The 13,458-nt window shown below is 51.2% G+C and overlaps 4 protein-coding genes across 5 annotated transcripts; 3 read left to right on the top strand and 1 right to left on the bottom strand.

The window, feature by feature from the left end:
* Nucleotides 1-176: 176 nt before the first annotated feature.
* LOC120708549 (probable phytol kinase 2, chloroplastic) lies at nucleotides 177-2,845 on the top strand. Of its 2 annotated transcripts, XM_039993846.1 has the most exons (7): nucleotides 201-294; nucleotides 350-536; nucleotides 1,606-1,673; nucleotides 1,747-1,878; nucleotides 1,972-2,087; nucleotides 2,278-2,392; nucleotides 2,467-2,845. In XM_039993846.1, exons 2-7 carry the CDS (start codon nucleotides 399-401, stop codon nucleotides 2,642-2,644), a joined length of 747 nt encoding a protein of 248 aa, XP_039849780.1. In that variant the 5' UTR covers nucleotides 201-294; nucleotides 350-398; the 3' UTR covers nucleotides 2,645-2,845. The 2 variants fall into 2 exon arrangements, with proteins under 2 accessions (XP_039849779.1, XP_039849780.1); XM_039993845.1 differs by having other exon boundaries at nucleotides 177-536.
* Nucleotides 2,846-4,189: 1,344 nt separating this feature from the next.
* Nucleotides 4,190-6,148, top strand: LOC120710786 (ammonium transporter 2 member 2). Its single transcript, XM_039996365.1, has 3 exons — nucleotides 4,190-4,888; nucleotides 5,000-5,285; nucleotides 5,404-6,148. The coding sequence occupies exons 1-3, from the start codon at nucleotides 4,217-4,219 to the stop codon at nucleotides 5,958-5,960; spliced, it is 1,515 nt and encodes a 504-aa protein (XP_039852299.1). The 5' UTR covers nucleotides 4,190-4,216; the 3' UTR covers nucleotides 5,961-6,148.
* A 537-nt stretch (nucleotides 6,149-6,685) lies between these two features.
* Nucleotides 6,686-8,855, top strand: LOC120708547 (ammonium transporter 2 member 3). The gene is made up of 3 exons (XM_039993843.1): nucleotides 6,686-7,398; nucleotides 7,643-7,928; nucleotides 8,204-8,855. Exons 1-3 carry the CDS (start codon nucleotides 6,769-6,771, stop codon nucleotides 8,758-8,760), a joined length of 1,473 nt encoding a protein of 490 aa, XP_039849777.1. The 5' UTR covers nucleotides 6,686-6,768; the 3' UTR covers nucleotides 8,761-8,855.
* Nucleotides 8,856-9,045: 190 nt separating this feature from the next.
* LOC120708548 (BAG family molecular chaperone regulator 4-like) lies at nucleotides 9,046-12,502 on the bottom strand. Its single transcript, XM_039993844.1, has 4 exons — nucleotides 11,965-12,502; nucleotides 10,920-11,182; nucleotides 10,682-10,828; nucleotides 9,046-9,602 (listed from the first exon to the last, which is right to left on the bottom strand). The coding sequence occupies exons 1-4, from the start codon at nucleotides 12,137-12,139 to the stop codon at nucleotides 9,405-9,407; spliced, it is 783 nt and encodes a 260-aa protein (XP_039849778.1). The 5' UTR covers nucleotides 12,140-12,502; the 3' UTR covers nucleotides 9,046-9,404.
* Between the last annotated feature and the right edge of the window lie 956 nt (nucleotides 12,503-13,458).

Below are 13,458 nucleotides of genomic sequence, written 5' to 3'. Positions count from 1 at the left end.
TCGTCTTCACCTCCTGTCTTCATCAACGACAACGAGGAGGGGACCGGGGAACCGGATCCGCTGCAGTTGGCCGCCGTGCAGTTGGGTCACTGCCACGTGGGCCCCACGCGTGCAGGCCCCACACGGCAGTGACCCAACTGCAGGGGAGGTAACTGCAGCGGAGCCTCGTCCGGGGACCGGGACCGGGAGGGATGCTCAGTCTCGGCGCCCACGTCTCGGCGCTCCCCTCCTCCCCGCCCCACGCTCCCCTCCTCTACTCCAGACGCCTCTCGCCGTCGCCCGCCGCCCCCGCCCCCGCCGCGGCCGCGGCCGCGGGCGCCTCCTCTGCGCCTCGCTCGCTCTGCTTCCTCCGCCGCGGCCGCGGCCGTTTCGCAGCGGAGCGGACCGGGAGGCCCACCATGGCCGCGGCGATCCCGCTGGAGGCCGCCGCCGGGGGCCTGGCCCACGACCTCGGGTCCGCGGCCGTCACAGCGACCGTCGCCGTCGCGCTCCTCAAATTCTTCGAGGAGCTCGCCAAGCGCGGCGTCTTCGACCAGGTAACCGCCCTTCGCGTGACCCCTCCCTCCCTTCTGCGCTCGTCTTCGCCGATTTAGCGCGTGTGCCGGACTACCAGTGCTAGCGCCAGAATTTTCAGTTACTAGTACCAGCAGTAAGGATCCCTGCTGCATTATGTTGACGGACGAATTGAACTGAATCGAGTTGGGAATAGTTCCTATTCTGCCAACTGCGCTCGTCTGAAGTGCAATCTGCATGTTCAAACTACACAGCGATTCATTCGCTCGTTGCTGCTGAAGTTACAGAAGCTATGAGTATCACAGCATCACCAATTCACCATCAGTCCAGTGAAGTACCACTGTACTTGCGTAAGAATCTTCTGTAACCAGTACTTACAGAAAGGAAGCCGCTGTTTCATTGTATTTGTAACCATGCAGAGTGAGTTGGCGGGAGGCGATACTGTCCTGTGAATTGTGCTTGTCAGAAGTCACCCTGACCAAACTTTACTCCTGTCACATCAGATGTTTGGACACTAATTTGGAGTATTAAACATAGACTAATTGCAAAACTAATTGCGCAGATGGAGGCTAATTCGCGAGACGAATTCATTGAGGCTAATTAGGTCATGATTTGACCATGTTGTGCTACAGAAATTTAGAGTATCACTGCAATGAGGATTTGCAGATTTGCATTGGACTCTATTGCTAAAGCGACACAGGACAGGAGCCCTACACTGTCAAGTGCTAAGTACTAGCTGTGCCTTTCAGAAGTATTTGTTGAATTGTTACTGTGAGGTAGGATATTTTAGGTGGAATTGGTGATGAACTAGTAGCCAAATCCCACACAAAATGCCTATGGTAGAAAGATATTGTGTAGTGCCGAGTGATAAGTTTTGGTCAATATATTTTTAGTTAGAACAAGAATGAGGGAATGAATAGTTCAGCAGCTGTTATTCATTAATCACATTTGGAAAGAGTGAAAAAAGTTCACATTATATTGTTGAAAAAAAAAGAGTTTGAGAACCTTTGGAGTAGCACCCAGTTTTTCAACAATCCAAGGCTGACTCAAAGTGCATTGTGTATTGAAAAAATTGCTTTATTTTTTGTGTAGAAACTCAGCAGGAAACTTGTTCACATAAGTGTTGGGCTGGTGTTTTTGCTATTTTGGCCTCTTTTCAGGTAATAACATCCTTAGATGCCTGAGTCATTGTATATCGTCATTCTGGTGTTTAGATACTGACATTTCATACAGCTCTGGAACATATGCTCCTTTCCTTGCTGCGCTAGCACCAGGGGTTAACATTATAAGGATGCTTCTACTGGGGCTGGGACTAGTGAAAAATGAAGCTATGGTTAAATCAATGAGCCGTTCTGGAGATCGCAGGTTCAGTTGCAACCCATAATTGATCATTTGATATGGTCTCTGCTCACACCTGTTCTTATTCTGATGCTTTAACTGAATTTCACTTGAATGCAGGGAACTTCTCAAGGGACCACTGTATTATGCTACCACTATAACTTTTGCCACTTCTGTATTATGGAGAAGCTCACCAATTGCTATAGCAGTTATATGCAACTTATGTGCTGGGGATGGTATGCCCACAGATCTGCATTTGACTCTTTACATCCTAGAATAAACCTATCACATGCAGCATAATTGTGTAGCTCTTTCACATAGTTATTGGAATCTTTTTTACACTAATTTGCTCCTTTGTTCAGCTGATATTATAAATAGTTTAGTGCTAATAAACATGAGATTGTGCCCTTATCTATGCATTCCCAGGTATAGCTGATGTATTGGGGAGACGTCTAGGTAAAGAAAAGCTTACATACAACCCCAACAAATCATATGCTGGAAGCATAGCAATGGCAGTCGGTGGTTTTCTGGCTTCGGTTGGGTAATGTCTGATCAATTATTGAATTCTCCATTGCATCTGCTTCTTTTCTAATCATTTAGACTCATATTATTCAGGTACATGCATTACTTCCACACTTTCGGTTTTATTGAGCAAACATGGAACATGGCGTTAGGCTTCCTTGTGGTGTCTATAGCTGCAGCACTCGTTGAATCACACCCAATCAGCACAGAACTGGATGATAATTTGACTATTCCTTTGACATCATTCCTAGTTGGTAGCCTCATTTTCTGATGTTTGGCCTCAAAGGGAAGCTGAGATGTTTTTCTCTATCATGTTCTAACATGTAAAAGATTACGGACAGTTGTAAATTGTGAGAATTGTACCTTGAGTATGGTGAATATGTTTTCTGTGGTGTCTGTAGCTGCAACACTCGTTGAATTACACCCTATCAGAACAGAAATGGACTATAATTTGACTGTTCCTTCAACATCATTCCTAGTTGGTATCCTCATTTTCATTATGTTTACCCTCAAAGGGGAGCTGAGTTGTTTTTCTGCGTCATGTTCTAACATGTAAAAGATTATGAACTGTTGTCATTTGTGAGAACTGTACCTTGAGTATGGTGAATATATTTTCTGATTATTAACTAGAATTACACGTCTTAATATCTTGGCATGTGTATTTTTCTTGTCCACTCAGACAGCTGCTGAGTTATCTATCATACCTAAAACTTGCTTTTATGTTTGTGTAAAAAAAGAACTTGCTTTATGAGACAATCTCATCCACATACTTTTCAGTTTTAGTTCATCACATATCTACAAATGAACAATATAAAATAATTTTTATTGTTGCATTCGTTTCAAAAGGTTAGACCCCATTTACACAATTGAAATAAGTCAACCAAACCTAATCCTCCTGATGGGCAATGTTAGGTGTTATTCCTGCTTGGCAAGGCCAAGACAAAGTGGTCAAATGGTCCATGCACGGATGTACCCAAATGGTGCACTGCATCTGTTCAACTATAGTATTAAGTTTACCCGACCAAGGATGCTAGGATTTTGTTATCCCAAGTGGCAAGGCTCTTTATCTCTGCCGCAAGATACTAACGGTTATAATCAGTTCCTCTGTTCTGATAACTCTGAGGTTTAAACCAACTTGGTGGAATGTTAATCGAGTAATGCCGTACCAGAGGTAGACATCCCTCCCAGCATTTCAGTACCCTGGCTAAGCACCGAGCGTGCCTAATCACTTCTTACGAACTCCATGTTGGCCTGTTGGGATTCTACATTTGCCTACTTCTGTTGGATCGCGGATCAAATCATTACCGTATCGAGTAATTTGTTCCTCGGAATTCGGCACAGCATACGTTGTTGCGCCACATACAGTTCACATAATCCAAGTTGTGGTTACAAAAATAGAACGGTGACACGCTGATAACAACCAGTGGCCGTTGAGGTCCAATCCTTAGCTGTTTCTTCATGCTCACCCTAACACTGCCTCCAATGCTTTACGATAAAAAAAAGATGCGCTCTCCAGTTCGAGGAACTTTGAACTCCGATATGAAAACAAAGGATCTTTGAACTGGGAACATACTGGATGGTCCAATCGCATCACCTTCCCATGGCACAAATCTTCAGACTTCAGAGTTGAGACTAGTCCCCACCGGACGTCGTCGGTTCGAGCGCGCGCGTCCCGTCGCACGAGCTCGCCTCCGAGCTCTGGCCCAAGCGTAATCAAACCCAACCTGCGCTAGATTACCCCAAAAAAATCTAGTGGCCGAGCGCTATTAAACGCCCATTTCGGGCGCCATTGTTCACGTACCCCTCGCGCAAAGCTTTTCCCCCCAACAAGGACCACCAGCCAATGCACTTCGCGTCCACCAGGATGGCGGCGCCGCCGGAGCCGGGGCCGTACATGCCGGACCTCCCGGCGGTGCCGGCGTGGCTGAACAAGGGCGACAACGCGTGGCAGCTGGTGGCGGCCACCTTCGTGGGGATCCAGTCCATGCCGGGGCTGGTCGTGCTCTACGGCAGCATCGTGAAGAAGAAGTGGGCCGTCAACTCCGCCTTCATGGCCATGTACGCGTACGCGTCCACGCTCATCGTCTGGGTGCTCGTCGGCTTCCGCATGGCGTTCGGCGAGCGCCTGCTCCCATTCTGGGCCAAGGCCGGGCCCGCGCTCACGCAGGACTTCCTCGTGCGCCGCGCCGTGTTCCCGGCCACGGCGCACTACGGCCGCGGCGGCGCGCTTGAGACGCCGCGCACCGAGCCCTACTACGCCGAGGCGTCGCTGGTGCTGTTCGAGTTCGAGTTCGCCGCCATCACGCTGGTGCTGCTCGCCGGGTCGCTCCTGGGGCGCATGAACATCAAGGCCTGGATGGCGTTCACGCCGCTCTGGCTGCTCTTCTCCTACACCGTCGGCGCCTTCAGCCTCTGGGGCGGCGGCTTCCTCTACCAGTGGGGCGTCATCGACTACTCCGGCGGATACGTCATCCACCTCTCCTCCGGCATTGCAGGCTTCACCGCCGCCTACTGGGTGGGTACCTAAACTCGTGCACACTAGCTTGCTGCTAGCTGCGTCCTACTACTGTACATGCATAACAACTATGTGCACCAGTTCACACACAATGCAACGTGACGCTGACAGGTGGGCCCGAGGCTGAAGAGCGACAGGGACAGGTTCTCGCCGAACAACATCCTGCTCATGATCGCCGGCGGCGGTCTGCTGTGGCTGGGCTGGGCCGGGTTCAACGGCGGCGCGCCGTACGCCCCCAACGTGACCGCGTCCGTGGCGGTGCTCAACACCAACGTCAGCGCCGCGACGAGCCTCCTGACCTGGACCTGCCTCGACGTCATCTTCTTCGGCAAGCCGTCGGTGATCGGCGCCGTGCAGGGCATGATGACTGGGCTTGTCTGCATCACTCCCGGCGCAGGTATCCAAGCCTCCTAATTTCATCTCGAAATTGAATGGCGTGCCGTTACGTGTTCTCCATTCCAAGACAAGCGCATGATCTGGGTGTTGGTTTTGCTTCTCGATCCATGGCGGCGCAGGGCTGGTGCACACGTGGTCGGCGATACTGATGGGCATCTCCGCGGGCTGCATCCCGTGGATCACCATGATGATCCTGCACAAGAAATCCTCCTTGCTCATGAAGGTCGACGACACCCTGGCCGTGTTCCACACACATGCCGTCGCGGGCGTGCTCGGGGGCGTCCTCACGGGCCTCCTGGCAACCCCGGAGCTCTGCGCGCTCGATTCCCCCATCCCCGGCGCGCGCGGCGTCTTCTACGGCGGCGGCATCCTGCAGATCGGCAAGCAGCTCGGCGGCGCGCTCTTCGTCACCGTCTGGAACCTGGTGGTCACCAGCGCCATCCTCCTGTGCATCGGCCTCTTCATCCCGCTCCGCATGCCCGACGACCAGCTCATGATCGGCGACGACGCGGCGCACGGCGAGGAGGCCTACGCGCTCTGGGGCGACGGCGAGAAGTTCGACCTCACGCGCCCGGAGACCACCAGGACCGGCGGCGCCTCCGGCGCCGCGAGGGAGGACACCGTGGAGCAGCGACTCACCAGCATGGGTGCCAGAGGCGTCACCATTCAGCTTTAGCTCTATTTCTATCGCTTGACTGGCCATCGGCCCCGGTCTTTCTGATCTACAACAGGCTTGTTTCTTTCATGTTCAGTGTTAGCAGATGTAAGCTGTCGCAATCGCCTTTCCTGTTAATTAGGTTAGTTTGTTTTGAATGAGCGGAACATTGATAAGCATCAGTGTCCTTCATCCTTAACTAGGCTCAGTGCTCGTTAATTTCTCAAGATCTGATGTATTTGGTTTTACAAATGTGGATGCTTTTTTAAAATCACTTGTCAGTTGTCATCATTTGTTTTCATTACACGATAGAGCAGTTTTCAGGCAGATCTGGAAGTTTATTTATACTAATTGACCAGTTGAGTAAAATTCCAACGGTCCCAGCAACAGATCATTGAAATCTTAAGAAAAAAATGGACAACTGGAACAAGAAGAAGACTGTAAACAGTGTGGAGACTAGCATTCTCTGCCTCCTGAGTTCTCGACAATGTCAGGAAATTTGGAGGAAATCAGGAGAGAAGAAAAAACACGAAGAAGAGAAATTGGACACGGAAGCTAAAAGAATACAGGCAACTTGAGCCTCCTGAGTCCTGACCGACCCACCGGAGGCCCCGATTCCCACCGGCCTGCCGTTGGCGTTGGCTCATGCGGCTCACGAACTCTCCCCAAAAAACTTCACCAACCACCTGTCACGGGCGTCGCCGCGTCGCGTGCATCTATTAAACCACGTCGGCGAGGAGCCGCGTCGCGGTGCAACACACCTCCGTCGCGCCGCGGCTCGCCGCAGAGTTTCATCGGCCGTCATCGTGTCGTGCGCCGGCAACCGGAAATGGCCTACGCGGCCGACCTCCCGGCGGTGCCGGCGTGGCTGAACAAGGGCGACAACGCGTGGCAGCTGACGGCGGCGACGTTCGTGGGCATCCAGTCCATGCCGGGGCTGGTCGTGCTCTACGGCAGCATCGTCAAGAAGAAGTGGGCCGTCAACTCCGCCTTCATGGCGCTGTACGCGTACGCGTCCACGCTCATCGTCTGGGTGCTCGTCGGCTTCCGCATGGCGTTCGGCGACCGCCTGCTCCCGTTCTGGGGGAAGGCCGGCCCGGCGCTGGCGGAGGGCTTCCTCGTCGCGCGCGCGTCGTTCCCGGCCACGGCGCGCCGCGGCGCGGGCGGGGCGCTCGCGGCGCCGCGCACGGAGCCCTACTACCCGGAGGCGACGCTGGTGCTGTTCGAGTTCGAGATGGCCGCCATCACGCTGGTGCTGCTCGCCGGGTCGCTCCTCGGGCGCATGAACATCCGGGCGTGGATGGCCTTCACCCCGCTGTGGCTGCTCCTCTCCTACACCATCTGCGCCTTCAGCCTCTGGGGCGGCGGCTTCCTCTACCACTGGGGCGTCATCGACTACTCCGGCGGATACGTCGTCCACCTCTCCTCCGGCGTCGCCGGCTTCACCGCCGCCTACTGGGTACGTGTAGACGATCGAGCTCCGGTTACCGTCGTCTGAATTTCATTGGATCTCGCGGTGGTTCGGTCGATGGTCGGCCCGTCAGGGTTGTGGTACGACGCCCGTACGCGGGAGCATAAAGTCAGCGGCAACTGCCAATGTTGATCATCGAGCCGTTGGAGTTTCTCTTGGTACTCGGTAGGACATGAATTCCGTCTGGTACGCTGCTAACCAGGCGAAGGGCGGCTGACTGAAATTCTGGCAGGTGGGCCCGAGGCTGAAGAGCGACAGGGAGAGGTTCGCGCCGAACAACATCCTGCTCATGATCGCCGGCGGCGGGCTGCTGTGGCTGGGATGGGCCGGGTTCAACGGCGGCGCGCCCTACGCCCCCAACATCACGGCGTCCGTGGCCGTGCTCAACACCAATGTCAGCGCCGCGACGAGCCTCCTCACCTGGACCTGCCTCGACGTCATCTTCTTCGGCAAGCCCTCGGTGATCGGCGCCGTGCAGGGCATGATGACCGGGCTTGTCTGCGTCACCGCCGGTGCAGGTAACAACATTTCTTCCGCTCGAGTTCTTGTGACTCGTCGTCCAGTCTGGAGAAGTGCCTTACACCATGCGACGTAGTGGTAGCTAAATCATGTGAAAAAAATTCTTTCAAAAAAATAGATCATGTGAAAAAGATAGGCTAGTGAAAACCTAAATTATGTGTCAGAGCTTATAGTTGAACTGGATACCTCCTTATCATTTTTTAGCGCATTATTACACTGATAAAACATTTGAATTTACAAATCGCATCGGGTTGCACGACGCACGTGTCTGCAGGGCTGGTACACACATGGGCGGCCATACTGATGGGCGTCTGCGCCGGCAGCGTGCCGTGGGTCACCATGATGATCCTCCACAAGAGGTCCGCCCTGCTCCAGAAGGTGGACGACACGCTCGCCGTGTTCCACACGCACGCCGTCGCGGGGCTCCTCGGCGGCGTCCTCACGGGCCTCCTCGCCACACCGGACCTCATGGCCCTCCACTCGCACGTCCCGGGCGCGCGCGGCGCCTTCTACGGCGGCGGCGTCGCGCAGGTGGGCAAGCAGCTAGGCGGCGCGCTCTTCGTCGTCGCCTGGAACGTCGTGGTCACCACGGGCATCATCCTGGGCGTCGGCCTCGTCGTCCCGCTGCGCATGCCCGACGAGCAGCTCAGGATCGGCGACGACGCCGCGCACGGGGAGGAGGCCTACGCGCTCTGGGGCGACGGCGAGAGGTTCGACGTGACACGCAATGAGGCGGCAAGAATCGGCGGTTGGAGCAACGGCGTCCTGGAGGAAACGGTCGACCACCGGCTGGCCGGCATGGGAGCCAGAGGCGTCACCATACAGCTGTAGTAGATTAGCAGAACGGGTGAGTTTAACTGCTTTGCTGAACTGGATGCGACCATTTTGTCGCAAGAACTCAAATTTGAAGGATAACAAAATGTAACATAAACAAGAAATTCAAAGTTTATTCTTTGTTAATAGACATTTTCTTTACCTACCGACTACCGTACTAAGATTTGGTCAGAGTCGTAAGCTCTTCTAAAGTCACTTCATCCTGCTATAGCCTGTAGCAGTGGACGACCAAACAACACAGTTACCCTTATCTTCCGCTTTTGAGTTTAGGCTAAGTCCATGGAAACCTATTATGATTATTCAAGATTCTAATAAGAAAAAACTAAAAGAGCATGTACATAGCACAAGCTCACACACGGACGAGCTAGTGCTCCAAGGGATCTGGAAAGAGATGTTATCATTACCCTTGCAGAAGCCAAAGCAGATTGAAAAATTACCCTTGCAGAAGCCAGAGCAGATTGAAAACGAGCCTCGAACGAGCGATGCATTTCACACGGTATCATTTGGTATCATTCGCAGGCAGTGGGAACAGCAAAAGGCATCCAACGTGGTGCATATACACAACGCCTTGCTGCCAGTTAAAGGAATGTCCATACCGATCTCTCACAAGATCCATGATACATCAATAGCTTCATCAGAGCCTAGTCGAACTGTTCCCAGTCAGTGTTGTCTTGGGTCGAAGAAACACGTGGCAGGGGTGCGCTCAAGCTGCCCATGCCGTTCTCAAAAGTCTCCCACTGCGTAGTCACCGAAACAGCTTTGTTGTGATCGCTGAAGGGGTTAGCATTTCTAGCTTTCAGCTTGTCCAAGGTCTCCACGAGGGACTGGACACGGCGCACCTGAGATGCCAAACACAAAGCTCTATCAGGCAACTGTTATCATTTCCATGACTGTATCTTCTTGACTGTAATGAAATGGTTTTCTCCATAGAGAACAAGCAAAGACTGCCAAAGGTTGTGCACATGCGTACAATCTGCTAACCATATAGTATACTCAACCAACACATTGTGGTTACGAAAGTTCCAAATATAAATCCGAACAACCCTAGGTCATGCTTCAAAATGCATAATATGTTCAATTAATTGACATTTTCCTCAAAGTTATTCATTACAGGTTAAGCCAGAAAAGATAAAAGGTATGAGGAGATTGTACAGGCTATAGATGTAACTTATGTTTGCACAATTTTTTAATTAATTGTTGGACCAAATTTTGCATAATTAGGATAAGCTGAGGATTTATATAACAGTATAACACCATATCAAGGGTTTGTTTGCTCTTAAGCATCAAAGTTGGTGCAGAACCTTAAGATAGGACGAAACAGCCAGCTAAGTCCCGTCCTTTTTGGCAAGTAATGACCCTTTTCTAAGAGGGAGCCAAGAGGGGCCAACACATACAAGTTCACTATTTCACTACAACTGCAGAAACTAGTCATCAGAAGGCCTGGTTAAACTAATAACCACAATAACTCCTGAAACCATACTACAGGTTAGAAAATCTACCGAATGGCAAAGTCAAATGCTTGACATGCCCAATGCAGACTTTCAAGGTTCACAGATCACAATGATCACCACGAGATCCAAAGTTAATCATTTGAGGCTTTATGCAGTCCTCATTCTTAGGATAGCTATATATGCCTCATCTATTACTTCAGAAACTGTTGGTATTGTGCAGGCCTCTAGCTAGCGCATCTTATATGAATATAAGAGAAGATATTACTGTTAGTTCTACTTTAGCCAGGAAAAAAACAATGGGAAGAAAATGACTGTAAAATCAGATCATGTCATGTCTACAACTCCCAACATGTCTGTAATAATCTATCTTGAGAGCAATGCATCAAAATATTTCGGCCCTTGTAACGCATTCTTATCGAACAGGTAGCGCACATGGAAATAGCAGCACGAAGTGTTTAGTTGTGTACCTCAGCCTTCCTCTGCGCCCTTGCTTCTCCTTCAGCTTCAATGCCATCGAGTTTCAGCAGCTGCATCATAAGCAGCTCCGTCAAGACGACAAATTCTTTATCCTCAACCTTTCTCCCTCCAAGCACACTCTTCTCCAAGTCACACACCTATTAAAGGAAACAGCATCACTGCATCAGCACCAGAAAGCATATGGCACACTATTGCTCAATAAATAAGTCTGAAGGAATGTTCCTACACCTTAGCAGAGAGCTTATCTACTTCAGCTCTGACACGAGCTACGGCCTGACATGCCTTCATCATGCTCTCGTCCATAATCACTGGCTCAGCCTTCTGCTCCACGGTGGCAGGGGCAGGCTTCTCAAGAAGAAGCAACTTTGCTCCATCCTTCACACCTGCTGCGTGCAGGAACTCACTGTCACTCTTCTCCTTGCCTCGGAAGAAAAGCCTCTGCCTCTCAGGTTCCACGCCAGTAGTCTGAACAAGGATCCTCTTCAGCTCACCTTCATAAAAGTTGCAGAGTGCTTATTAGGGTATTGTAATTCAGCACCTTGAATCAACCAATGAAGAAGCAACAATCATTTATGCAGGTTTACATTGCAGGTTATTTGGGGAACAATGATCTCATTCAGCTACTTTCTAAAGATAAAATGAATACAGATTACCGCCAAAATTAATGCTCCCCAAGCTGGTAAAGAGCTCAAATATTTACAACAGAACAGCCCTAGAAGAGGTAAGGGTTTGTTCTATTGCCCACGAGGATATAAGCTAGCGTGGTTCAATTGGTTTGATCATAACAAAAAAAAACAAGTAGCTATTAATGTACAGATCAACACTATTATTTGTGAACCTAGTGGTGAACAGTGAGGCTAACTAGTAATCACTACAGCATAAGAAGTACTAACCCGTACATATAATACAGAGATAGATGGTCAAAAGGATTGGTACGAAAAGCTAAAAATTACACCGCGCTTGCCTATCCTGTCCAGCAAGGTAAAGTTACCGGAGCAGGGCCATGACCAATTTATCAAGTACGCAAGCACTTTTGGTCTCAAGCTCTCTGAGCTCTCTGTTGTTCGTCTAGGCTCGCCTAGTTATGAATGAGGTCGAGAACGAGCTGAAGAATCTTGCTTGTAGATTGAAGCAAATAAAGTAATAATCAAACTAGATTGCCATCAAGATCCAAACCCAAGCCCTCCTGTGCTTCACCAATGTGAATGCGCGGCAGACGGAAAGGGATCAGAACACGAAGAGGGGTGGGGTGGGCGCGCAGGCGCAAGCGTACCGAAGGTGGCCTGCGCCGGCACGATGACGTCGCGGTAGGTTCCGCCGTAGGAGACCCTGATCCTGACGGCGGGGCCGGCGGCCTCGCCGTCCCTGCGCTGCACCAGCATCCCGCCCGGCCGGACCTCCCACTCGCCCTCCGCGTCCCTCCCGCCCGACGATCCGCCGCTCATCATCCCGCCTCTCGCCGGCGACGCCTTTATCGCCCCCGCTTCGCCTCGGCGACCGACCGACCCACCGGGTTGGGGCCCGCGCCGAACGCGAAAGCGACGGGGTGAGGGAAAAGAGGTTCGGTGGCGCGTGGCTTTTGGCGAAGGGTGGCGGGGCGGCCTCCCGGGTGCCTTCCCTCCCGGAGAAGCAAGGGAGGAGGAGGAAGGGGAGTCGGTGCGGGGTTGGGTTTGCCGCAAGTACACGAGTATAGAGCTTTGGATTCTCGCGAGGTGCAGGACGATGGAGGGAGGACGGCAAGGGGAGCAGAACTGGCTCTGCTCGGCTCGGGGTGGATGTCGTCGTGTGCTGCTGACTCCGCCGTGTCCGCCGTGGATAGGACGGTCCCCCCGAGGCCGAGGGGGAGGGGGTTGTGGGGTCGGCGAGGGCCGGGCCTCGCTTGGGCTCAGCCGCTCAGGCGGGCCACTCGTTGGGGCCCGGCCTCAGACGGGCCTGCCTCGTGGCATGTTCGTGGAACTGGAACTGGAACTGGAACTGAATTGAATCGGTGGATGTGGATGGATCAAGCGCCGAGCCGAACTCTCTACAGGTCTCCACAAGACGCCAGTCGCCAGAGCAGGTAATCTGTGGATTCCCTTCCGTTAGTACCTGCTTCGACCGGATGAGATTTTCGTGGAACTCTTCCGTTTGCGAAGGGGCCCCAAGTCCTGAGCGTAAGGGCCAGAGGCTGCCAAGCTGGTGTGGATAAATCCACGATTTAGACCCGTCTCAGTAAAAGTTTTATTAATATATTTATCTAGACTAAAAATTAAATAATTGCACCAAATGAATTCTAAGGTGATAAAACTCTCATCGCATTTCATAAAACTCCATCTTTCTCTCTTCTTTTTATATTAACAAAATTGATGATATTTAATATTATAAAATTCTACATAAAATCTCTATTGAGATTGGTCTTAATTGTCTGGTGCGACCAATCCACACCGTGCGGTTCTGTCAAGTTTCCTTTTTCTTCCCCTCCACCGAAATCCGTGTATGCATGCCATTACTCGCGACTAAAGCATTTTTTCAGAAATAGGAGAGGATAAGTAATATATATTAAAAAAACACAAAGGTTTTATGAAACAAAAAAAAAGTAGTAAAGAAAATCAAAAGGATTACACAAAACTGTCTAGCCATTGTTTTATATGGGTGTGGTATGGACTACGGACCTTAGCTCTAAGTAAGACTAAAGTGAACTCTTTTTTGAACAGGGCGATAAAATTTAAGTCTGTTCGCAACAACTAGCCAACAGTATTTTTCTATCACACAAAACTAGCACCAGCCA

Source organism: Panicum virgatum, chromosome 5K, assembly GCF_016808335.1.
Source record: "Panicum virgatum strain AP13 chromosome 5K, P.virgatum_v5, whole genome shotgun sequence".
Taxonomy (NCBI): domain Eukaryota; kingdom Viridiplantae; phylum Streptophyta; class Magnoliopsida; order Poales; family Poaceae; genus Panicum; species Panicum virgatum.
Note: the sequence above shows the minus strand (reverse complement) of the source record. Positions and strands in the feature narration are given on the sequence as shown.

Excerpts from the sequence above, each read along its gene's own strand:
- LOC120710786 (XM_039996365.1), top strand. The coding sequence starts at position 4,217 with ATGCACTTCGCGTCCACCAGGATGGCGGCGCCGCCGGAGCCGGGGCCG. Across the intron at positions 4,889-4,999 it reads GCTTCACCGCCGCCTACTGG|GTGGGCCCGAGGCTGAAGAG; the intron begins GTGGGTACCTAA and ends TGACGCTGACAG. Across the intron at positions 5,286-5,403 it reads CTGCATCACTCCCGGCGCAG|GGCTGGTGCACACGTGGTCG; the intron begins GTATCCAAGCCT and ends ATGGCGGCGCAG.
- LOC120708549 (XM_039993845.1), top strand. The coding sequence starts at position 192 with ATGCTCAGTCTCGGCGCCCACGTCTCGGCGCTCCCCTCCTCCCCGCCC. Across the intron at positions 2,088-2,277 it reads CAACTTATGTGCTGGGGATG|GTATAGCTGATGTATTGGGG; the intron begins GTATGCCCACAG and ends ATGCATTCCCAG. Across the intron at positions 2,393-2,466 it reads GGTTTTCTGGCTTCGGTTGG|GTACATGCATTACTTCCACA; the intron begins GTAATGTCTGAT and ends CATATTATTCAG.
- LOC120708548 (XM_039993844.1), bottom strand. The coding sequence starts at position 12,139 with ATGATGAGCGGCGGATCGTCGGGCGGGAGGGACGCGGAGGGCGAGTGG. Across the intron at positions 11,183-11,964 it reads GCCGGCGCAGGCCACCTTCG|GTGAGCTGAAGAGGATCCTT; the intron begins GTACGCTTGCGC and ends ACTTTTATGAAG. Across the intron at positions 10,829-10,919 it reads TAGATAAGCTCTCTGCTAAG|GTGTGTGACTTGGAGAAGAG; the intron begins GTGTAGGAACAT and ends TTCCTTTAATAG.
- LOC120708547 (XM_039993843.1), top strand. The coding sequence starts at position 6,769 with ATGGCCTACGCGGCCGACCTCCCGGCGGTGCCGGCGTGGCTGAACAAG. Across the intron at positions 7,399-7,642 it reads GCTTCACCGCCGCCTACTGG|GTGGGCCCGAGGCTGAAGAG; the intron begins GTACGTGTAGAC and ends AAATTCTGGCAG. Across the intron at positions 7,929-8,203 it reads CTGCGTCACCGCCGGTGCAG|GGCTGGTACACACATGGGCG; the intron begins GTAACAACATTT and ends ACGTGTCTGCAG.